This window comes from Carlito syrichta, unplaced genomic scaffold (genome assembly GCF_000164805.1).
Source record: "Carlito syrichta isolate Samal-C Ts95f unplaced genomic scaffold, Tarsius_syrichta-2.0.1 Scaffold304199, whole genome shotgun sequence".
Lineage (NCBI taxonomy): Eukaryota > Metazoa > Chordata > Mammalia > Primates > Tarsiidae > Carlito > Carlito syrichta.
The window spans coordinates 535,151-561,037 of NW_007248295.1; the positions used below are offsets into that span (position 1 = coordinate 535,151).

The window sequence follows — 25,887 nt, forward strand, 5'->3', positions numbered from 1 at the left end:
AGCGGCCACTGCACTCCAGTCTGGGCCACAGAGTGAGACTCCAACTCAAAAAAAAAAATAATAATAAAAAAATAAAGCCAAACTAAGAAAACTATATGTATAAAATATATATATTATATTTACACACACACACACACACACACACACACACGTATACCACATATATCAGGTAAGCAGAGATATAGAAAGCACTTATTTGTCAACACTGTTACTCAGTATGTCCCTGAATGGTGTGAAGTGCCTGGCATCCAATTAATTGCTAGAAATTAGAAACTGCTCTCCAGAGCAGGATTGTGTTTTAGGTGGACTCAGCTATTCAGTTGGCTACTGGCAGACAGGGCGATGCCGACACTCTCCCAAACTACATGTTAAAAGGTTCACAATTTAAATACATTATCCAGACATTTTCTCCTTTTCTTAACATTAACTCTCTGCTCCAAACAAACCATAACTGAGCTCTTGTCTCTACATTATTTCAATAAATAATGTACCATTAGTATGAGGAATGAAGGAACACAAATACAGTGGCACTTTGGGCTTTCTTACTAAGTCATGTCATTTTTGTCAATTACATTAGCTCTCCAAAGTTCTCTCTGCCCACTTATTGGATTACACCTTCAGTATCTCTCCTTGCTGCCACCGCCTGAGGCAACCTATTTGATTTTGCCTACATTGCTCAGGGCTGTGCACACAGAGCAGTGTTAAGCTTGCAGTGCAAGTGAGATAAGCCTTTAAGTGCTTACTCAAATAACTTGGCTGACCTCATCATCTCACTTCCCACTAAAGCCTGGAAATGAATTCTGCCTGGGAGAAATACATCTTTTCATGGACGCTTCTGCCCATAACCTCTAATTATTTCATGAGACTCTCACTGCTTGCAAAGGGACTCCAAACGCCCTGCCCGTCAGAACTATCTCAAAGCCACCTTAAAGGATGTCCTGAAACCACTTTTTTGACCCAGTAACTTCCAGAAAACACCATACTTTCTATTTTGTCTTCTTAGTCATATCAAACATTTGTATCTTGCATGAATACTTTGAATCCATGGCAGAATGGAGTTTCCCAGTGCTTTTATTCATTTTCATTCTATTCTTATTTCAGTCAGAGAGCAGTTTTGCTGGTTTCTGGTTTGCTTTACGATAATGATCACCCAAGGGATAACATATCAAGAACCGGTATGGCAGAGTGATTAAGTGTATGGATTTTGGTAACAGCCCACCTGATTTGAACCATGCCTCTATAATTTGAGATCTCTATGACCTTAGGCAAGTTATCAGCCTTCTCCGGATTCAATCTCCTTATCTGTAAAATGGCAATAATAATAATAAGTACTGACCTGGTTGAGTTGCTATGAAGATTAAATATGTTAATATAGTTAAAGCATAGACACTTAGAATAGCAAGACCTATAATGCCCTCATAATAAGTTCTTTATAAGTAGTAGATATTATATTACATTTGCCATCCAAGATATGCTCGAGTGATAGTAAATAGCATGTAAACATTTGGCAACCTTAAAAATGTACTACTCTGAATACTCTAAAATAGACCCAGTGAGCCATATTTTGCTCTCATGAGATGAATCCATGAATAATAGCTGACTCTGCACAAGACAGCAAAATAATGGTCTCCACTAGCAAGCTGCTCTGGAAATGGCAAAAATTATCATTAATTGAGGAGTGCCATACAGTAGTGTCTCATAAGTGGCCTGTGGTAGCAGTTATTGCTACTGCAGAAATACTTCCCAGAGATGCTGAGAACAATGTCCCATATCTTTGAAACCAAGAAAGAGAAATGACGCTGGAGATCATTTGACACCTAGGAAGGGAGAAGGCCCTAGAGATCACTGGGTAGTTTTTTGTTTCAAGAAAGTCCAGATGTTGAAGAATTTTTTCCTTAATTCACATACCTGCAAAGTGAGCATTAGGATGAGAGTGGGAAAAAAAAAATTGTGCCCTTATCAGTAGGTTTATTTAGAATGAGTCTAACCAGTACATTTTTTAAAAATTGTATGCATCAGTTTTTTTTTTTTCCATTAGAACTAGCTGATCCAATATTGGTGATAGACTATTTTAGTAGTCATGCCAAATCATATCCCACAAAAAATCAGAATGTATCTTCTGTTCCATGAATGCTGTGGGTGTATTTTCATTAACAAGTTTCCTCCTTGAATTCCTTCTAAACCAACACAGAGTTTTTATAAGTCTAAATCTAGAGGAAGAATTTCATTAGGCAGAATTTTTTAAAAATATCATGACTATTCCCTAATATCCATAGGGGAAATATAAACCACAAATATTTAACAGAGCTTTGGAGGACTTCTTTCCACAACATAGCATTTTACTCTTTTCTTGATGTTCTACCCAAGAGCTTTGGTTTTCCATTAACCTCAGTTTTGAGGTAGATGTCAAGGGACAATGAATTATCTTAATCCAGTAAGAACTAAGATAAAAAAATGTTCTAGAAGTCATTTGTCATTTAGCGGCTGCACCTGCTGTTCAAATAGTAATGTCTTCTGCTCTAAAGACACTTATGACACTGGGTGGGAAGTCAATGGCATGCTGGACACTTACGTACTTTCAAAGGTTTGCAAAGCATTTTGCAAAAGGGGAAACTGTGACTGGATTTGAACTGCTTGTCCCCTTTTCCAAAATTCTTCCTTTCTGTGTTCATTTTATAACAAAAGCATTGAAAAATAAGTTAGGTTAATAGAATACTTGTGGGGGAAAAAAAGCTCTCTCTCTCTCTCTCTCTGTGTGTGTGTGTGTGTGTGTGTGTGTGTGTGTGTGTGTATCTGTTTTAAGAAAGTGTTTTTTGGAAATAAAATAGAAGAATTAAACCTATTTTTCGTGGCTTGGTTTTGAAAACCCAGAAATTAGATATATTTCCCTTCATCCTTTCTCGATGAATATAGAACTGGGTAAGCCTCTTTCTTTGAAAAAGTAGGGCACACATAGGATGGATCTGAGAACCTAGTAGTAGAGCAAAGGGAAAGAAAAAAGATCAGAGAACAAGACAAAGAGTACAAACTTGCAGGTACAAGTTTGAGGACAATGTCACATAGATTGAAAGACAACCAGATGGGAAAAATATGTATTTTCATCACCTTCTGGATACTGATTATGATGTTCATGGCAACTGTCAGCTTACATTTATTGGAAGATAATTCTCAATGTTTCTGTAGGTCTTGTAAATGGAGACTCCTACTTCCTTGGTTCCAGGTTGTCATTCCAAGGTTGTTTTTGTAGTGAACAACCATAACAAACAGAGATTATAACTCCTTCTTGAGCAAAGAGCAGGGGTGTTTACTGTTCATTATAAAAGAGTCAGGTTCCCCAAACTTGGGGTTTCTCTCCTGTGACATAACTCACTGCTTGTGCAGATGTGACCTGGCCCTGTTCATGTATCCCTACAGAAACTAAAGTAGGGAAGTCAAAGCAAACATGATGTACATGCTGCTTCCTGTGACATGATTAATAAAGTTCTCTGTCTCTGAACCAGAAGCTTCATGCCTTTTTCTAGCACCAATGGATCTGTAGCAGGCAAACTTATTACACTAAGTAGGGCAAAATCTCAGATCCTCCGACATCTTGGCAATATTCTTTCCTATAAAAAACATTTTTGAATGTGAGATCAAAGCTGGACTGGATTAAAAAAATGTGGTATATATACCCAATGGAATATTATGCAGCCATAAAGAAGGACAAACATATGGACTTCGCAGCAACTTGGATGGATTTAGAGTGTCATACTCAGTGATCTATCACAGAGACAAAGAACAGAGTACCATATGCTCTCACTCATAAGCAGACTTTAAATAATTATCATAATACTATAAGAAAGCGATTGGTAGTAGTGGGAAACTGCCAGGGGAGGGCGGGTGGGATTGGCGGTTGAGAGAAAATGCACACCTTATCAACAAGGGTACCTGCATAATGAACATTTATATGCCTAACCCTTAATTGTATCCCACATCTTTAAAATAAAAAAAAAATAATCCTTGCTCTTAATGATACCTAGGGAAGGGATTTAAAAGAGAATGTGGGGTTTGAAGATAAACCATATGCTAAGAGCTAAAAAAGAATAATTAGGCCAATATGAGAAGAAGGATATTTCTCACATAGTTCTATAAAAGCAAATTGCAGAGTTCAGTAAATAATGTATTTGGGAGAAGCAGAGATATTGAACTACAAAAAATGAAAAGATAGTAGAAAGATAGTTCAGTATATACTAATGATAACAGTAAAAATGATAATTAACTTACATGGGGTGATTTGTAGTTTACAAAGCATTCCCACACACATTATTTTACTTGAGTCTTTTAACAATCTTGTAAAATGGTCTTTAGTATTTTCTTAATGACACAATTGACAAAATTAAAGTTTAGAAAGGTTATGTAACTTGCTGAAGGCCCAAACTATAGTATGTTAATAAAATAAACAGTGAGGCACACTTAAGTAAATTGAATAAAATCAAAACAAAATCAAGATTTGACCATAGGATTATAATATTTTGTCACAAATTATATGTCCTTGATATTATGAATCTTCTGTTTCTGCTTTGTCCTATGTGTCCCCTAGAAACATGTTTTTCTCTTCTGTGAGGAAGAACAAGCTTCCTCTACTTAGCCTATTCAATTTAGCAACACTCCTGCCTCTTCCTTTTCATGGTTATGATTCTATAACGAGTAGCTTATATTAATTTTTCTGCCTCTCTTATTTTCCATTCATTCCACTACACCTACTGTACTAAAAAAAAATCCATATTAAAGTCACCAATGACGTTCTAAATGATGAAGACTCTGGTTCCCTTATGTTCAATCTCACCTAAAAAAACATTTCTTCTTTAGATTGTGGAATACTTTCCCTTCCTCCTTCTTTTCTCTTCTCTTTCTGGTTAGTATTTCTCAGTTGTTTTCATGGATAGATCATCTTCTAACTCTGCTATAATTCTCTGGCATTCCATCTACTCTCCTTACTCCATCTACTTCCACAGGGCCAGCTGTTCTATGCCCCACAATTTGATAACCGCTCACAATTTGAAGGCACACTAATTGTACATTTCTGGCTCTGATCACTTTCCTGAGCTTGAGATCTGTATTTCAAAGTACCTAACTGACATCTCAATCTGATACCCTGTGGAACCTGAGGATTCATGTTGTTCAAAATCTGATCAATATACTTTTCCTCTAAACCTGTTCTTTTTTGAGTACTCATTTCATGGACTGGGTAAACCCACATTGACTTCGTTCTCCAAGCTGAAATACCGCATTCTTTCTCCTTAGTCCCCATATCCAATTGATGACTTCAGTGTCTGCCTCCAGATAGTCTCTCTATTAACAATTACTTAACCTTTACCTAACCTTGCATATTCGGTAGGCTTTCCTACTAAAATATCCTTCTAATTAGTGTTTTGCCTTCTTTTCATTAAAGATGTTATATATCTACTTCTTTCTGAAATTCAAATCTTTTAATTTTACTATCTCCAAAAGTCAATCCTTTATTAATGGCATTAATAGACTGACTTTTTGTGACTACTGATGATTCTTCAGCCTAAACTTCAGTGCTCATACTCATGTACATGTACACACACGCATGCCCAAATTTGCCTACACACCAATACTTCAAGTTTTTCCCTAATGCATATTATTCTTTTATGCCTCTGCACATTCTCCAATAACTGCCTGGATTTTGCCTTTTTCTTTCACCTCTCCTCAGTACTTACAATTTAAATTAAAATCCCTTGTCTCTCTCAACTTCTAGCCACATGAAGCAGAGTTAAAAGTTTGCCAAGAATCTTGAATATATAACATTAAGAGAATGCATTTCATTGTTTTGCTGTCATTTGCCGCTACCATATTTGTCTTTCTAAACAGGCTGTAAGCTCTTTAACTGAAAACATAACACTACTCATTTATGCATTATCCACAGCCAAGCAAATGCCTATGTATAAAAGATACTCAATATTGTTTGCTGAATAAAAGACAAACTTAAAATTAAGTTTTCTAGCTTGTGTTCATATGTATATATGTATGTATTTGCTTATTTGTTATGGCATTTCCTGCAATAATGTGGAAGATGGCGACTAAGGAAATTTCTAGTGAATCACAAGTTTTAAACTATAACTGAGCAAAGGATAAAGTAAATAATTAGGATATATAAGCTGGAGGACAACCCCCTTGGGTTCCCTCGCACTGTGGGAGCTTTACTTTCCTCTCAATGAATACTGCTTTCTCACTTAAAAAGATATATAAGCCATAATGATAATTTTTGTTATAATAATAGTAATAATAAAAACAAATTATTATTGATAGGTGCAAATTACTATCATCATTTTATAGATGGCACAATGGATGTTTAAAGAAATTGTGATGACTTGCCTAATGTCCCAAAGTAAATGATACCAGCAAATGATACTCCTGTGATACTAGCCAATAAGCAGCTTTCACCAAATATTTCAGCTCTCCCTTGGCTCTTGGGCAGATGGAAGAAATGACACTCCTTTAAATTTAAATATGGTCATTTTGAGTTGCTTAGTATCTTATATATCTTAATTATATGCTACCAGGGAGTAGGTCTCAGAGCCAGAACCCAATTCACAAGCGCTCTCTCTCTCTCTCTCTCTCTCTCTCTCTCCCTCTGTGTGTGTGTATGTGTCTGTCTCTCTGTCTCTCTTCTCTCGATCTCTCTTGTGTTTGCGCTCACTCTCTCGCTCTCTTGCTCTCTCTCTCCTCTCCTCTCCTCTCCTCTCCTCCTCTCCTCTCCTCTCCTCTCCACTTCTCTACCTCTCCTCTCCTCTCCTCTCTCTCTCTGTGTGTCTGTCTCTCTGTCTCTTTCTGTCTCTGTCTCTCTGTCTCTCTTGCTCTCTTGTGTTTGCACTTGCTCTCTCGTTCTCTCTCTCTCCTCTCCTCTCCTCTCTCTCTCTCTCTCTGCCACAGAAACTGCCAATTTTTAAAGTTGATGGCTGTGCCATCTGACTGGGACTTGATTGAAGATAATGTGAGATTAAACCATTTGCTGACTCAGATTGGAAATGTAATATAAGCCAAAAATAAACTTCTGTCATGTTAAACCACTGAGATTTTGTGAATTTTTCAGTCATGGCATAATTTAGCTCACTTGAACAATATTCCATAGAAGTCCTCACTTCGGTACTGACCATAAATCGAAATAAAACTGATTTTTTATTAAGTCTGAAAAATGTAAAGAAATAGAAGTCTAAAATTCATCAAAAGTTGCATGTCTTTAGGATACTAAAATAATGAGAGTTTAGGCATTCATAGCTATTACTTTCTTGAACTATTGAAAGATTTAGGTATTGAAAGATTTAAGCATATGGACACAGAGAAGCCACCAACAGGAAATTTAGTCTGAAGCAGTACAACAAATAGGAACCAAAGCCAGAGATGAGGCAAGTGAGATTATGCAGCCAACATACATTCTAGAAATATAATCTGGACCTGAACCAGGAGCTGCTGAGTTAACCAATGTGAATCAGAAGGAACAGAATCAGAAATGAGAGACACACGTTATCTAAAATAGAGCTGTATATTCAAATTTCAGACCAACTGTCAGGGCAAAGTCAAGACATTTCAGGTAAGTCAATACATTTCAGATAAGTAATGAAATTGAAAAGGCTTAAAAAAAGTTCACATTTAATATCCAACTGCCTCAGCCAACACTATCACGATCCCAATCATAACCTAACACATGGAATCCTTAGCACTTTAGGCACATTTCACATTTAATCACCAAAGCAATCCTTTGAGGAAATGGAAGTGTACATCACAACACCAGACCTCAAACCCGGTTTTATCTGACACCAAATTATGTATCAGACACTGCTAAATGGCCCTGTGCCATTTTTTCTTTTGTCTTGTACAAAGAGAGTAATTATCAATAAGTGACTTTTGCCTCCCAAAATAGAGCCAGTCTAATACAGGACGGAAGTAAAAGCTAATCTCAGCATGATAAAGTGGAAAGAGAGCTAGCATGTGATCAAAATTTGCCTAACAATGAACTGAATACACACCTGGGAGAAGTCAGGTCTCTCTCCCTTCCTTTTCCTTATCCCATCTTGATTGGATCAAGCACAGAATATAGCACAATATATAAGACCCAATTAGATCAACACGCTTAGAGGGCAGTTTCTTAAGGAGAGGAGTAAAGCTCTAAAATGGGAAAACAACTTCACATTATTTGTATTACATTTGCTTAATAATTTTCTTATCATCTCTTTTTTCCCTCCCATGTTTAGTAAAGAGGTAGAGAGGTTCCAGGGGGGCAGAGGAGTGAGTGTGGGTAGAATGCTCAAGCCCCCCTTTAACTTTAAGCAGAGCATCACTGTGAGTCACACACTGCTCTGCTCAGCCCAACACACCAGGGAGAGAGACCAGAAAAACACCTCGGAGGCCAAAGCCACAGTCAGTAGCTGTGCTGATTACAGAATTACAAACTGTGCTTGTATGCACAAACCCTTTAAAAGAAGACCGTGGCTGAGGGAGATATCAGGATCTGAATCCTGGATTCTAACTTTCTCTATTTTGCAATCATGACAAATAACCTAGCTATTAATATATCAAGCTTCATAAGAAACACATTATTACTGTTTTGACCTTTGTTATCACTTATTGTGTCACAATTCTGGTCCAGTTAATCTGAAAGAACAATAATTTGTCTTCCTCTGAGACTTACTATGAGGATTCAATGAATGAATGCTTGTATATCATATATAATAGGGCACTACAAAGCCATTATTTATTATGATGCTGGTTGTTGTTTCCTTAAATCCCACAATGTTTTGAGGTGGGATTCTGCTTTTTCAGGTGAGAAAGCTGAAGTTCAGTTAGTTTATGTAACATTCTAAATGACATACCGCTAATAAGCAGAGGACAGAGCTGGGATTCTACAATGTCAAATACTAGTTTGGCTGCAAAGCCAAGGCTCTTTCCACTAAGCCACGCCACATGCCTCTCTCCAATGGAAGGGATTACACGTTAGGTCCGAACATTGGGCACATTGGTCCTTCTTGAAAGGAACAAATTTACCACAATTTTGCAACTCTTTACAATGCCAGCTGCTATAAACAGTATGAAATATATAAAAGTTTGGAAATGTTCCCACCATAATAACACAGTCTTTTTCAAAAATAATTTACATGCTATATAACACACTTTATATGTAGCAAATAAAAAGCTAATCCTTAGTGACAATATGTGGGCAGATAATGAATCACTTGAAAATATCATGTAGATCTTTACATCGAAAATATTGTTATCCATGAAAAGACTTGGAGTTTCTTAACCCTTTGCAGTACCATTGGAACCGGACAGGAAGCACTGACACACCGATAAGGTGGTAAGCTCAATTCTCAACACGGCAGGACTGAGAGCTTCTGTCTTATAACAACAGTTTGGATGGCTTTATATAAAGAGTGGAGAGGAAAATTATATTCCCCTCCTACATATCAATGGAAATGCTTCCCATGGAGTGACTCAGTCTGAAACCCTAAACAGCAGCACGGTCACAGCATGCTGTAGGCAGCCACAGCAAGCTTTACATCAGCTGCCTTCAGCATTTGTGGGGACAACACAGAACTGAGGCTGCCAACAGCACCAGAAGCTTCTACCTTGTGAGGAGAAGCTAGTTTTGTGGCAGAAAAACAGACATCGACTCTTCATGCTCCAAAATGTGGCTTTTTTTCTATTTGATCATCAACAATATGTCCAAACAGCTAACAGAACACACTCACTCCCTTTCTATCAAGATGATAATTATAAACAGTCATACCACTAACAATTTGCCAGGCACTGCTCTCATTGCTTCACATAGATTAATTCATTCCATTTAATACAACACTGGATGTATTTTTTCCTGTATTTGACAAGTACAAAAAATAAGACACAGATAGCTTAAGGAAGTATCCCAAAGTCAGATATCTGAAGTATAATGAGACCAGGATTTGAACACACAAGCTGTGTGGTGTGCTAACTGCCTAGTCAGGAATGTTGTGTCAAGAATCACCCTATTTACCTTCAATTAATCTTGAGAAAAGCCTTGCAGCTAGGAGAACAATCATAGTTACAGGGTATATTGTGGTGATTATGGAAAGAATCCAAAATCAGATGAGTGACTTGAGGAAATGACCTTTATGGTATTCTCTGATTCCAGCACTGAATGATTTGGCTTTGCTGGGGTAGAGGTCTATTATCTCATTTATCTTGCCCAACGGTTCCACAGGCACATCCCATTCCAGAAAAGCGAAAACAAAAACAACAAAAACACCCCACTTGTTTGACATTTACCTTGTATAATCTTTGTATGTTGCAAATTTAACTTTATATCAATAACTTGATTTTTAAAAATGTACTATTTAATACATATAAATACTTTTTATTTTTTGCACAGATGGGGTCTCACTGTGTTGCTCAGCTCAGGTTGGTCTAGAACTCCTAGCCCTGAGTGCTCCTCCAAACTTGGCCTCCCAAATGCTCGAATTACAGGCCTGAGCCTCCAAGCCAGTCAACAATTTATTTTCAAAAGACACAAAACAAAATCAAGAAAAGGACTTTAGCATACTACTTTTCTAATAGAGTATGGATGAATGTCACTTTGCCAATATTGCATGCAATGTGCAAACTCTAATCGTTAAATGCTTCTGATAAACTGAGCATGTACTGAACAGCATGGGAAATGTACTACTTTTATAATCTTCAGGATGATAAATTTGTTTCCAGTTATATTTTGGCAACAGTAATTTATTCCACAAGAATGCATTCTAATAGGGATAGTCTTTGCTTCCTAATTATACCGGAAAATCCTTGGAGTAGTGAGTACTTTTCATGTTGTCTTGGTTATTTGAAAAAGAACAGCAAGTGTGATAATCCTGGAATTGGCACTATTTTTTTTTAATTCACAGTTAATCTGTTCATTTGTCTTCTCATAAAATCCATTTTAATAATGTTCTTACACTCACTATGTCACTTCATACTACCGACTTATTGAACATGCATTAATCTTTGTCTCAATATGCTATAATTTTTACATTTATGATCATTTTTATTTCTACTTGTTTTAGGCATTTCCACAAATTGATTACAAATTCAAGCATTCTTATGGTATAATTAATTGTACCCCTATATTCCTTAGCCATTGAAATATTTGTAGCAGCCTATAATACATTTAACATTTTAGTAGAAATAACTTTATGATTACCAGAAATTTCCACATCTGAGCAACAGTAATTATAAATAATATTTTTGCTATGATAGCAATAATTTACCTATTTTATATCAATGTTTTCTGTAATACTAGCAGGAATGTTTCTTAAAAGTACCCAGACACTTTAAAATATATTTTAATAATCAAGCCCAATTCAAAATAACTTAAATCTTTCTCTCATTCTCTCTCTCTATTATTGTGTGTGTCTCTGCCAATTCTAATAAGTTAGTTTTAATGTTACAATATCTAAATCCCCACTTTTCTAGTCATCTTTCACAATCCACATTATGTAGTCTATTCCAATAGCCTGCTAACTGGCCATACTGGCCTGATGACACTTCACTGCTTGACTCAAGGTAAGTGTTGTCTATTTTGATCTCATTTCATGTTTACTGCCTTAACTCCACCTACTCCCTTAATTTGTGATAGCTAAATGTGGCTCACCTCCCTTCCTCAAATAAATGCTAATTTTCCTCTTCATCCATACCATTTTCTTTGTCATTGACCTTTAAACTATTTTTCAAGATTAACTACAAATCCTACTTCTTCTATGAACACTTCCCTTTCTTTTCCTATCTCCAAGTGAATACTAAAATCCGAAATAAACTCCAGTTTTGCTTGGGGCACTTACAATATTCTCTCTAGATAGATAATTATTCATCCAATAGTTTCTAACCTTCATTAAACTGTAAATTGTTTCAAGGAAGGGCCCATATCTCTTCATATTTTGCATTTGCTGCAGCACCAAACAAAATACCCTCCCTATATAAGATGCTCAGAAAGATTTACTGAATGATTGAATATACCAGAACAGCAAAGAACTTGCGTAGACAAATCATTTTGAATCAATTTAGAAAGTACAGAGCATAAGAATTTGGCAATTTGGGGACTAAATTTTCTTAATATCATCAATGAATAAATTGTGCATGCAGTGGGCCTAAATAGTTTTGTCTATGGAAACCATATTTTGATATAAAAAATTTCAGACCCTCCCCAACAAGATGGTAAATATAATTTTATTATTACTGACTAAGAAAATGCACACGTAATTTATAGATTTGGAATTTCCATACAAATACCCAGCATTCTCACCACTCCCACTCAGCCACCAGATAATAATATTTTCAAAATTTTTTTTTTAGATAATATACATGAAGTCTTTATTAGTGTTCCTGACTTATTATAGGACCATATATGTGTGAACATTGGCATTCACTACTATCATCACCTCTATTTTTTCATATTTCAATTCTCAATTCTGGGTTTAATTTTTTTCTCTGCTTCTCTTTAATAATATTATTCAATTCATTCCTGATACACATCTCCTATTTGCCACAGCATTTTTCTGCATAATCTCCAGATGTTTCCATTTTTATCTCTTTCACTATTATGAATTCTTGTTTTCTTGTTTCCCCTCTTCCGCTTCTTGCATTTTATTCTCCCACTCACCATATCACTCCCTCCACTTTCACCATTTTCTTTACATTCTCTATGTATTACTTTTGCTCTACTCATTTCCCAAGTCTTTTTGTGCCTTTTATTTAGTAGTTGCTTTATATTCTTTCTGTGATAGCTTGATGCAGCTGTTGTTCATATTTATAGTTGAATGTCATTCTGTGAAATAGACATATTACTGAAAATCTATAGTAAAATCACATTTCTTTTAAACAAAATCTCACTGAACATATGTAAAGAAACAATAATTTAAATTAACCTACCAGAAGAGAATAATCACACATATCATTTATACTAATGCTCACGCTAAACAAGTTGGCCGGATCCTGATACCATTTTCTTTTACAAACCTTCATTCTAATTCCACAATGTATCCATGAGTCCCTACGCTCAGTCCTTCTGGAAATGACAGATTAATAAACAGAAAACATTCACACTCACACACCCCTCACTTTTTCCCTACTGTTCTGGATGAGCCAGGCCACACTGAGTCAAGTATAACATTGCTTTTTCCCTCTTTCTTTTCCTTTCTCGTCACCATCTTTATGCTCCTGTCTGTCCTTCTCCTTGTCTATGACAGTATTACCAGTCTCCATTTTGCCAGTCTGTCTCATCCTGTGCTATAATTCTACTATAGCTGGAATATTTTCCAAGCTTAGTTTTACATCTAAGATCTTAGTCCGTTTAATCCTAGATTTGATGCTTGATTTACCTTTTCCCCTCTTTCATGTAAAAAAGATAGACTTAAGTCGACCTACTTGTAACAGAAAAGAAACACCTGCATGATGATAGTATCTATGATTTGTTCTTTAAATAAGTGATACCTTGATTAACACATTAATATGAATACTTACACTCAGCATATTTCTGAAGTTGGGAAAACTCTGAAGGGCTGAGGTGGGCCCACTTTTCCTGGTTTGTCATGGTGGTGGAGAGGAGCTCTCTCACATACCAGGTGAGGGCGGTCTTTATCCAGGTGTTGCGCAGAGCTCTACGCTTCAAAGATTCCACATGGTATGTTTCATGATAAAATACTTCAAGCTTTCAAAATATGCAATCTGCCCACATGAACTGCTGTGGATGTTTGTAGTTTCAATAATGTGTTAACGAACTGCAAAAAGAACAACAAAAAGATCAGCAGATTAACATTATTGCACAGAAGAAAAAAATTGTCAAGGTGTAAAATGTCAAGGATTTTTAATTCCTAAATAATGTATTTCAAAATTATTTTATTTTGTGGAATATTCAATCTTTAATTGTTCATTCATTTTAATGGCATTGTATTCTTATTGCCTAATAAAAAATCATATAAATAGATATAATTAAGAGTACAAACTGTGAAGAAAATTCTACAAAGTAAAGCAAATTTTTGTGTTCAGTTTTATAAACTCCACTTTCCAAGATCAGACAAGAGTATTATTCTTATCAGTCTGAATCCACCAGTTCTTTAGTATCATCTAGATTTGATGCTTGATTTAATTTACCTTTTTCCTTTCTCTCTGTAAAAAATCATGGCTAGATTTTATATGTCATATAAAAATTTTATATGTAAGATAAAATCTAGACCCAAATCATTAAAGAAAGGTAAAATAAGCTCTATAAATCCCTGTACATACAATTTGCTGGTTTGCAATATGGGCTTTCAACAATTGCTTGGAATTGTCTTCTACAATATATATGTGCAATCATGCAAATCAATTTTGGAAAGTCATAAAAAATTTTTCTCACAATTAAATAAAGAGAAAAGTTTTAGTTTTGTAATATTTTAAAATGCCAGATTAAAGCAATCCTAAATGTCTGAAAGACCCGTGTCATGATAGTAGATGATTCTATCATGAATCATGCTTTAAAATAAATCTCTAGGTTGTCATGGACCTGCATTCACTGGCAATATCTGCAAAGGCAAACAAAGTGAAAAACCATCTGGTTTCAACATTTTTGTCAGAGACTATAATCAATTGTTCAGTAATCAACCAGACTGGCACTATGATCTTTACAGAAAATGAAGTTTTTAGAAATAATCACTTAGTTTACAAAATGGTATCCCTAGCCAGATGTTATGTAAAGCCTACAGTACTTCTATGAACAGGCTTGTCTGTCCTAGTGCCTTGCCATTCTTCAGTATGTCTTCACTGTTTTTCAGTACCAACTCCAGAACCTCGCTGTCAAATCCTGTCATCCTTGTCTTTAAAATCTGTTCTTTTTTGGTCTCATGTATTCAGGGTCCCTGCACTCAGCGTTGCAAGGTGGTATTTTGCTATTTAGTGGGAGGAAATGATGATACTCATGTGTTCACAGGGGCCAAATTGTTGGTCTCATTTCTCCCCTAAGGACAAGTGTCAGTTTGTGGAAGTAATGCAAACAAAAGGAATGGGAACGTGGGATGGATAGTTCTGTGTGTCTTCTACCCAGTTTCCTCATGCTGAGTTCATCCTTCACACTGATTTCATCCTCTCTGCCTCTCTCCAGTTATAAGCAGTTTTGGTGGGACTATAAAACAGCATGTTCTGAACTCTCCTAACAAGAGGGAGGCAGATGATTCAGTCACATTGGCTCATGACACTCTGTCTCCTGGGGCTTTAAATGCTGAATGGAGTGACTCAGGGACAGGGTGAAAGCAGCTGTCTGTACCTACATCATTACAGACATAATTGAATACCTGTTCCTGTCTTAGCCTGACTCTCCTGCCATCTTGTCAATTGCAGAAGCTTGTGATATTCTTTCATCAAAGAATAAATGTATACAAATACCAAGATATATCACAGTACCATATATATATATATACACACACACACACACATATACAATCATAATTTTTTAATTACAAATGTTTTAAATAATTTTTCAACTCAAGGATTTAGTCAGCTGGAATCAGTTTCTATGGCCTACAATCCAAAAATTTTAACTGATCATTATGGCAGCTCATTTATTCATTCGGATGTTTGTTGAATCTTGCATGTGTTAGACAGTTTTCCAGGCATTGGAGATAGAGCAAAGATCAAAACACACAAAGGATGAAAATAATGCTAATTCCCATAACATGTTGGCTTTACTGAGAGTTTACAGTATGCAGGGCACTCTCCTAATCACATTCCTGGGTTAGAGCAGTCCATCTTCACAAAATAACTCTGTGAGGTAGGTACTAATAGTTCCCCTTTTGGATAAATAGGGAAACTGACATCAGGTGGTTAAAGTCTGTAGGTGTGGTAGAGACTGCCAAAAACCCAACAAGTATCCATTCTTCCCTGCTTCACTGGTAAGAGGACCCTAATTTCAATGAGTGACAATATATTCATCTAAATGACTATATTCCCGAGGCATATAGGAAAATTCTGTTAGAGGGAACAACTGGCAAGTGCCCTTTTGGTATTTTTTTTTCCTCTCCACCATCCTACATAAAATGTTGACATGTTGGCTGCAAATCCAGAAGTTTCTTATACAAGTAGAACAACTTAAGAAAGGAAACTATGTACTAAGGATGGTGGAGCCACATAAACTGGTAGGAGTAGAGAAACAACTGACTGTGGAACAAATTTGACCCACCACCTATTTTTCAAAATACAATTTTATGGGAACAGAGACACACCCATAAATAAGAAATTAGCAAGAGGCAGTTTTTGAATGGATTGCAATACCAAATGAAGAGGTTTGGACATTATCCTAAGGGCAGTAAGCCACAATGAAAAGACTACCAAAAAAAGAAAAAAGGTTCTGAAACCTGATCACTCTTACATTTTGGAAAAATGTTAATGTCTTCATTTAGTTTTCTCTCTTTCGCTTATACTGTTGCAATTGCATCTTAACTGGCCCCCTGAGCACTCTCTTTTTTAACTTGACAATTTCCAAATCTCTGGTATGCTTGGATGGTCATGAACTAAGATGATTCCAGAAACCCTGTTTGACAACTTACCAACAAGTTAATAAGTTATAATAATCACAATGAGTTAACAAATTGATTGCAGCTTTCCATATGGGTAATTGCTCTGAAATTTATGAAAGTCCCTCATTTACTTAAGTATAAGTCACTCAAATTTAAAATGATTGGTAAACTGACATCCTTCAGATATTTACGTGAATGCTGAACTCTCAGTGAGACCTCACCTGGTCATTTGATTTAAAATTGCACACTCTTACACATCATTCCTCTATTACTCTTTTATTTATTTTGAATGTAATGTTTTATCAACTAATTCACTTTTTATATCAAGAACAGCTTCTCTGAATTGCTCTAACCTATTCTGCATTTTGACAAGTGGTATTTACTAAGTCATGGCACCCCTGAGGAACTCAAAGTAAATTTTCTTTGGCTCTTGGAATTAGTTTATTTCAGCACCAATATGCTTTGAAGAAAATCTCTCTTTTTCACCCTTCTCCTAGTGAAAGTCCCTGTTTTCTCATAATTCTGGTAGTTCTAACCCTCATCTTGAGAGATGACATGCAGCTAAATAATAAAAACAAGGTTAGCATGCAAATGGATAATTTTCTTTCCTAGTCAAAATTTTTAACTAGTTGAACTGACATATCATAAGTCTGTGAAGAGAGAAAAGTCCATTGTATAATATTAAATACAGAGGCACGGCTATTCTTCGTGTTTCAGAAGGGAATGAGAATGATGGCAACATTTTCTTATAGTCTCTGCCTCTTCATAAATGGGTAGAGAGAATGTGACAATATTCAGTTGGGATTCCCTGTAGTGCAGTCACAGATTTCCTGTCCCCCTGCAGAAGGCTTTCTTTAGGCACATAAAATGAGTGCCAGGAGGGATCCACTTTGCTGGCTTTTGGAAAGCAGGCTAATTCTGGCTTGCTCAGCTAGTCAGTGGATGTGCCACTTTGCTTAGTTGGTGGTAGGAAATAATTGTGTTGGAAGAGTTGAGCAAGGCTCTTTGGTCCACGGTACCTGAGCTAAAACATAATTTCCATAATTAGGGAAGGAATGAATCTCCTTGTGATGAAGCCATTAGGCAATATCTAGATGAATGAATCTAATGGGTTAGATACATTATTTGTTAGTCGCATTAAGTGTAGATTTTAAGATAATCATCATAAGTTAGCATGACATGACTTCGATCATGGAATAGAAGTTGATAAATATTAAGGCATACTTAAGGGGTTATACATACAAATGTATGGAATTACAATGTCTGAAAATACTTACTGGGTCTCAAGGATCATAAACCCCAAATTGTAAGGTAACCAATGGAAAAAATTCTAGTAATGAAAAAGAATACAGAGCCAAAACAACAACTATAGAATTGCTGAAGGGAAAGTAGGATGAAATTAAATGGAATATTAATTCTACCAGTTGATTTATAACACTTCGTTCTTGTTGCCCCAACTGGAGTGCAGTGGCATGAGCATGGCTCACTACAGCCTCTACCTCCTGGGCTCAAGGATCCTTTCACCTCAACCTCCTGAGTGGCTAGGACTACAGGCATGTGCCATCATGCATGGCTATTTTTTTTTTTGTAGAGACAAGATCTCACTGTGTTGCTCAGGCTGGTCTCGAAGTCCTGGGCTCAAGCTATCCTCCTGTCTTGACCTCCCAAAGTGCTGAAAGTGCAGGCATGAGTAACTGCTTCTGGTCTGATTTGCTCATTTAACCACAAGAAGAAGACTACAGTTGAGACCCAATGAATGGCATGCCAGAAACCATGCCTGATGCTGGGGATGTAGTGTTACGCTAAACAGACATGGTATCTGAGCTCCTAGATCTGGTCTAGGGGAAAGGGCTACATTAAACAAACCAGCTACACAGATACATAATTGTAAACTGTGATAAGCTATATTTTAAAAGTTATATTTTTGAAAAAGCAGGATAATTCTGCAATAAAATACAACTGGAAGTCCTGATTTAGTTTGGGAGATTCAGAGTGCAGTCCACAGAGGAAGATTTATTCAAACGAAATGATAAAAGTTGATTAACAACTGTAAACTTGAGCAAGAACAAAAACATTCTGAGTGAATATGGAAAGTGAAGAAAACAATTTGCAAATATTAGATCTTTAACGAAGTCAATTATGACTGGATCCTCATGAACAAGAAGTATAGGTCACAAGATTAGGTTGGAAAAATTGAAAAAAGCTAGATCTTAGAGATTCTTAGAGACCATATTAAGCATAGCACAATTTTTAAAAAATAAATAAATTCTGAAGCTATTGAAGTATTTTGTGCATGAAATTGACATGATTGACTTGTATTTTAAGAAGTTCATTCTAGTCAATGGATACGTGTATGATAAGAATGAAAGTGGGACTGACTAGAAGGCCATTCCACTACTGGGTTTAAGCTAATGGCTTTCACTAGAGAAGAGGCATTAAAGATGAAGGAAAAAGACTGAACTCAAGATGTAGTTTTGAAGCAGTATATGTTGGTGCAGAATGAAGGGAGTAAGGTTGACTCTTAAATTCTTGGCCTGAGTATAGGAAATAGAAAGGCAGAATTTAAAGAATACCCAAATGCTGGAATTATGCTAGGCTTGATACAAACAGAAAAATCAATGTTTTGGGGGGGGGATATATTAAATATGAGATGATTATAAGGTATTTAAATTGAAAGCACTAGTAGATAGCAAGATGAACCTAAAGTTAAAAAACTAGATATGGGCTGGGCACTGTGACTCACACCTATAATCCTAGCACTTTGGAAAGCCGAGGTGAGAGGATTGCCTGAGACCAGAGTTTCAAGACAAGGCTGGGCAACTTGGTGAAGCCTCGTCTCTATTGTAAATAAAAAAAATTAGCTGGGCATGGTGGCATGCATCTGTAGTTCCAGCCACTCGGAAGGCTGAGGTGGAAGGACAACCTAAGCACAGCAAGTTGAGGCTGCAGTGACCATGAGTGTGCCACTGCACTCCAACCTGGGTGACAGAGTGAGACTCTGACTCAAAAAAAAAAAAGGTATGAGGCATGCTATCATGGGTTGTCCAATATGGATGATATTTGAAGAACTGGGAATGGAAAAGTTTGCCTAATGTGTAGCAATGAAGTTGTGCCACTAAACTCTGCTTCAAGAGAGAACTTGCCATTCAGGCAAAGACTGCAGTTAGTAGACAGCCTCTCCTTCTTCTTGTCTAAAGAAGCCAACTTAGGTTTTGAACCACAGTCGCACTTTTCACAGACAGGGTCTATATCAAAAGATGATGATGTACTAGGATCATGCATTTTCTACCCAGTGGGGACGCCTTTAATGTCCATATTTGTTTCAGAGTTCCTCAGTTGACTGGCTGAGAGTGTATCAAATCTACATTGTGATCTGAGGCTATTTCTGACCAATCCTGGATCACCCCTATTCTTTTCACAGGAGTTGGTTTTGCATTACAATCTGAAGGTTTTCCTTGCCTAACTCTGCTTGATTTTTTCTCCTTTTTATTTTTCATAGGGATAATTTCCTAATATGTGTTTGCATCCCTAACTTCGTCTCAATGTTTGTTTCTGGTGAGAAATCCCATGTGTCAGGATCCCAGTAGAAAACAGATGGTGCACATAAAATGAGTAATCTAGAGTTTAATGAAAAGATTATATAGGGAAGTGTGGACAGAAGTTAGGAAAGTGGGTGCAGTATCCTGCACTAGCAACAGTAGGAAACTTTTTATACTTATGCCTGAAGGGACTAAGGATGGTTCTGCTGACAAATTCAAGAGTAGTTGTACATAGACGGTCATCTGATAAGAGCTGCTATGGTTTAAATATTTGTCTGTTTCAAAACTTATCTTAAAATGTCATTGCCATTATAACAGAATTAAGAAGTGAGACTTTTGAGAGGTGATTAGGCCATGAGGACTCCATCTCATAAATGGGATTAATGCCCTTATAAAAGGGTGAATTCAGCTTCTTTTGTTTCTTTGCTCTTCCACCTTGAGGATGCAGCAAGAAGGCCCTCATCAAATGCTGATGTCTTGATCTTGGACTTCTCAGCCTCCAGAATTGTGATAAAATACACTTATTATAAATCACCTGCTCTCAGGCAATTTTTTATGGAAGCACAAAATAAACTGAGACAGAAGCTATGGCCTTCAGTAGCAAGACACCTCCCTTTAGGAGTGAACTAGCTGGGTACAAGATGGGTTATTAGGTTCCTTTATGTTATTCTCCTCCAAATCTCCAATCTCTTTCAATGCCTCACACTGACCAAATCTAACCATAAAACAGAGGAAAAAAGACCATCACTGACACATTATCATCAATATAAAACAATCTCATGAGGCATAGAGAAAGATGAGGAAAGGATACAGTGAGAATCTGAAGGGAAAAATATAAACCCTCCAGAACATTGGGGCCAAGAAAGTTATTGGGAGAAAGATACCCAGAAAAAGCTCCATCTAAGAAGTTCCCATATTTAGTGATTAGAGATGGAAAAAGACCTTTCCTCACCCTATCCACTCAGAAACAATTGAAAAACTATAGTGTCAAGAAGACAAAAGAAGAGAAATAAAAAGAATCTTTCAGGAATAGGACAAAAGGTATTTTTCTTTTCTAGTTTTAATTTTTTTTTATTTTAAAGATGTGAGATACAATTCAGGATTAGGTTTACAAATCTTTTGAGCAATTAAGTAAGATGATGATTGAAGTATCCAAGGGCAACATGATGGGTACTGGTGATCTTTGCAATCAATGTCTTTAAAACGAGGTAGTAGGATAGTGAAGGTAACATGGTGGAACTGAGTTTAGGAAATGAAGACTGTAAAAGTCATCAACTCTTTGAGAAGTGTGATTGTGAGAATTAGAGAGACAGAAGTAGCTATCCAGGGAAGAATGTGGAATTGAAGTTTTGTTTGTGTTTTTGTTTTTTTTCCTAGAATTTGCTGACACAAAATTTAAAATTAATAGGAATAGTTTAGTAGTGAGATGGTTCAAACTTCAGGAAAGTGAGACACTGACTAATGTTTCTAAGTCCTTAAGAAAGACAGGCAGACATAAAGTTCTAGAAAGTATGTGAGGGCCAGGATTAATCTTAAAAATGGATGCAGTTGCAAGTAGTTTTGTAGATCTGGTCCATAGAAAATGGAAGATTTCTGGTTGATTACTTCTGTTTTCTCAGTGATGTATAAATCTCAGTTGTCAGTTGAGAGTCAAGTTAGCAAATGAAGCGGGAAAAGGGAAGCAACAGTGAGAAGATATGAAAAAATTATATAACATGCAATGAAGTGATCTTACTAAAAATATGTAGTTAAAACAGCAGGCAGAGTTAAAAGCCAATTGGATACTGCTATTAATCTATTTAGAAGTATAACAAGCACCTTGCCTTTAAATTATTAATTTATAGACTAAGATATCTGAGGACAAGTAATCATGTTCTTATACTGCTGAATCACAGACCTGCATTCTCATTCAAGTTCTGAGTTATGTGTCTTCCTTGTGTAAAGTGAATCACAAAATCTGTCTAGGCCTCAACTTCCTTTCTCATGAAAAGTAGATAATAACACCCACCTCACAAAGGTATTAGCATTTAGTGAAATAACATGTGTACAATAATACATAATAAATAAAATATTCTTAATAAAGCTTATTTTTTCCTTGCTTTTATAAGTAATAATTTAGGATGAATTTGTAGCACTGTTTTTAAATGTAAGTACAGTATGTATATTGGGGAAAAAATGGAAATCTACAAACCTTTCAGAAGATTATGTGGGTGGCTTAATATAAGATTTATAATTGTGTTATTTTTGAACTCTGCTGACACATAAAAACCTAAAAGAAAAAATTCAAGGGAAATCTTTGCTGATGCAAAAGAGGAACTATAACAAGCTTTGTACTGTGTACATTTCTTTAGTTAGAGTTTTGAACTTGTATGGCTATTTTATCTTATTCTTCTTAAAGAAGTTACTTCAGTGAATTTTCAGTTCTCTTCTAACAGATGACTTTAAGAGCACCTTTTGGAATAGAGACTGACAAATTATAAAATGAGGATCATGTACAAGGATAAAATCTTTCTCAACATGAAATACTGAATGTAAAGTGCTCTGGCAGAGTCCATCATCCAAGAATGATGATAACAGTATGTCTCATCTCACATGGTCTTCTAGAGCTCTGTTCAGCAGATGGTGTCTGTGTCAGCTTCCCTTGCACTTGTGAGTGCCTTTGTGACTTTCTTAACCAATAGCTTACAGCAGAAGTGATGCTATCCTATTTCTGTGTCTAGATCATTAAAATGTTACCCATTTCAGCCTTATTTTTTTCTTGAAATTCCTACTCTTGGAAGCTAGCTAATATATCCTAAAAGAGCCCAAGCTAACTCAGTGGAAGAAACTAGTTGGAGATCCCATACATGGATGCTCCAGGCAATGGCCTCACTGAGGTTCCAGTCCACAGCCAACATCCACCCCCAAATACGTGAGAAAGGATGCCTTCAGATGATTCCAGTCCAAGCTGTCAAGTAGCCCCCTTCTTCAACCTTGACATTTTCCCAGCTAAGGCAGTAGATACTGTAGAATAGGAAAATGTTGGGAGCCAGCCTTGGAGGCCCACCTGATTGACAGGGTCCTAGTGGGCTGAAGACCCTGGGCCGTAGGGCGAGCCCGGGAAGCTGAGGTCCTTCTGTGTTCCACCTTTGCTGTTTGGTACTGCTGAAGAATTCTGTGCAGTCATGGAAGAAGAAAATGGCATGTTTATGTGAAGTACTCACAGCTGACCTGGAAATGTCATGGTTCATTTTTCCATTTCCCACTATGCCATTTGGCCTTTTCTAACACATGCAAGGGTTAAACTCTGAAGCACATCAGGAATGCTTTCTTTCACTTGGTTATAAGTTACTAGATATTGCTTGAGTAAAAAGTGATATAAGCATATTCACTCCTTATTTGATTTAGAATTATGCAGTTTAGTGTTTAGACATAAGGTTTTTTAGAAGCACAAGTTTATAGTAAGTTCATTATGAATTCATTATAAGTTCTAACACTTATCTAGGAGTTATGTAGGTGACTTATAACACTGTTTTCACCGACTTAGGATAAAGATTAATCGTTAAGGTTTTTACTTAATTCAATAGTTTAAACTCTAAGTTAACGTTTATAGAGTGAGTTTTCACTGAACTCATAATATACTAATCAGACACTTTTATGATAAATTAACTAAAGACAGAAAGCAACCTTGGGGACCTGGGAAACATTACTAAAAGCTTCTTTTGAGTTTTCTTTATAAATAAACACTGGAGGACAAGAAAAATAATGAAGACACCTGGACAAGAGAGGCGATTACAAAGCTCTGAAGGTCATAGAAGCTCCAGAAGGAAAACTACTGCTACATGAAGAAATGTACACTTGGAAACTATCTTGAGACTTATCAAGGACTGTTATTTGGGACTTTGAACTAAAACTATCATTTTTGGCTTTATGATAAAGACTCATTAACTAAAAGTAGATAGTGTTCTTGGCTTGTTTGTCGCTTCTAGACCACTAGATGTTGGTAACTTTTAAAGCATATGTATGTAAAGGAATTTTCTTTGTCTTGCCCCTTTACGAATGGTATAAAAGCTCTGTGTTAACTAACATTAAATTGTCATCTGTTCAGGAAGCAGGTGTCCGAGTATAATGTTTTTGTCTTTCACCTAGCCGTCTTTCCTTCAGGAAACCTCACGACCCGGCAGGGGCTGAACCCCCGCAGGAAAAAGCCAGTTCTACTAATTCCATTCTGAATTCCTGAATCACCAAATTGATGAAGGCAGTAAAATAGTTGTTTTACAACACTAATTATTGGTGGTTTGTTATGTAATAATAACTACAGCAGGTTACTTAAGGAAATGTTTGGCATTTATAAAAACAATTAAATTATTGTTATTATTGTTATTACATTCTAATGTATACCATGTTGTGAGCATTTTGTATGTATGAGTGCTTAATTTATTTCCTGTCACTCAATACACATTCATTTTTATTATAATATCTGAAAATCACTTTAATTTGAAATACCATAATGTCAGATTAGTATCTGATTGTATTATCTAGATTTGCTGGGAGCTTTTAAAATGTTGTGGTTCTTGTGTGTGTGTGTTTCACTCTTAATTTACTATTCTTACATTATATGGTCACATGCATATTGTTTATCAAGTCTTATCTACCCCCAAAGTGAGGTAAGGATGTGTGGTTCTTGTGTGTGTGTGTTTAACTCTTAATTTACCATTCTTACATTATATGGTCATGTGCATATTGTTTGTCAATTCTCATCTTCCTCCAAATTGAGATATGGTCTTTGGGAGTTGAGTATAAATACTTAACCTGAGATTTTCTCCTGCATTGAACTTTATAGCCATGGATTGATGACAGAGTGAGAGTCAGAGCACAAAAAATAGGAATCCAGCATAATACATTATAAAAAGGCAAAGATTCTTAACCCAGAGAGAAAAGGTCTACTTTGCAGGCCATATCTTGTTTTCTTTTGTCAAGAAATAAGATCTGTTTGTGTCTTTTAGAAAGATTTTCCAAATATAAATATAAGCTCAAATGAAGAAGAAAAAATGAAAAAGAATGAAGGAGAGTTATTCCCTTCACCCCAGGATGAAACACTGATTAAGAAAGAATGCAGTTGCATGGTTCTGCAATCTGTCCGATGTAGGGCTTTTTTTAAAAAACACAAATAGATATTTTCTAGAATGTTCATTATTGCAAGTTGATAAATGTACCTTTACTTTCTATGCCCAGTTTAAGAAAATAGAAACTCACTCCAACCTCTGCCATCACTGCTGCCCTGGTGCCTCAGCTCCCTGAGGAGCTGAAGAGAATCCTGACAAGGAACGTGTTGGGAGAGACGTGAAAGAAGCCAACCCAGCTTGCTCCCAGAGCTCCTTGGGTCACCTGTGGCCCCCAGGTGATCTCCAGCAAGACCTAGTGGGAAGTTTGAGGCTCAGAGACACAGCAAAGATGATGAAATCCAGTCACATGGTCCTCAGTGTACTGCTTTTTTCATTGGTCCACTGGGTGATCATCAGAGAGAAGATATTGTTCCTTATTTGAATTGATCTTACCAACCTATTGGAGAGCACACCATCTAAATTCTAATGGAAAAACCTGCTTGATGAATGGGACAGGAAAATGTCATGGCAATATTGACACTAGCAATGCAGTTGACTGAACCTTGTGTGCACTGACCATTCCAAGAGCCAGTTGAGGTATGCCATGGATATTGTGTTCATATTCTGAGCTTCTCATGTAAACTCGTGGAGAACAAGGAAATAGAAGTGGTAATTGTCATTTACAATTTTCCAGCAAGACAGGTTGGACTG

General features: G+C 36.4%; 1 protein-coding gene across 1 annotated transcript in view; it reads right to left on the bottom strand.

Moving 5' to 3' along the window:
* DGKB (diacylglycerol kinase beta) overlaps positions 1–25,887 on the bottom strand; it is a gene marked incomplete at its 3' end in the record, with an annotated part of 571,138 nt that overhangs the window by 482,582 nt on the left and 62,669 nt on the right. Inside the window, exon 2 of the mRNA XM_008059499.2 lies at positions 13,528–13,784. Coding sequence (XP_008057690.1) covers positions 13,528–13,597 — 70 coding nt within the window. The remainder of the gene's footprint in view (positions 1–13,527; positions 13,785–25,887) is intronic.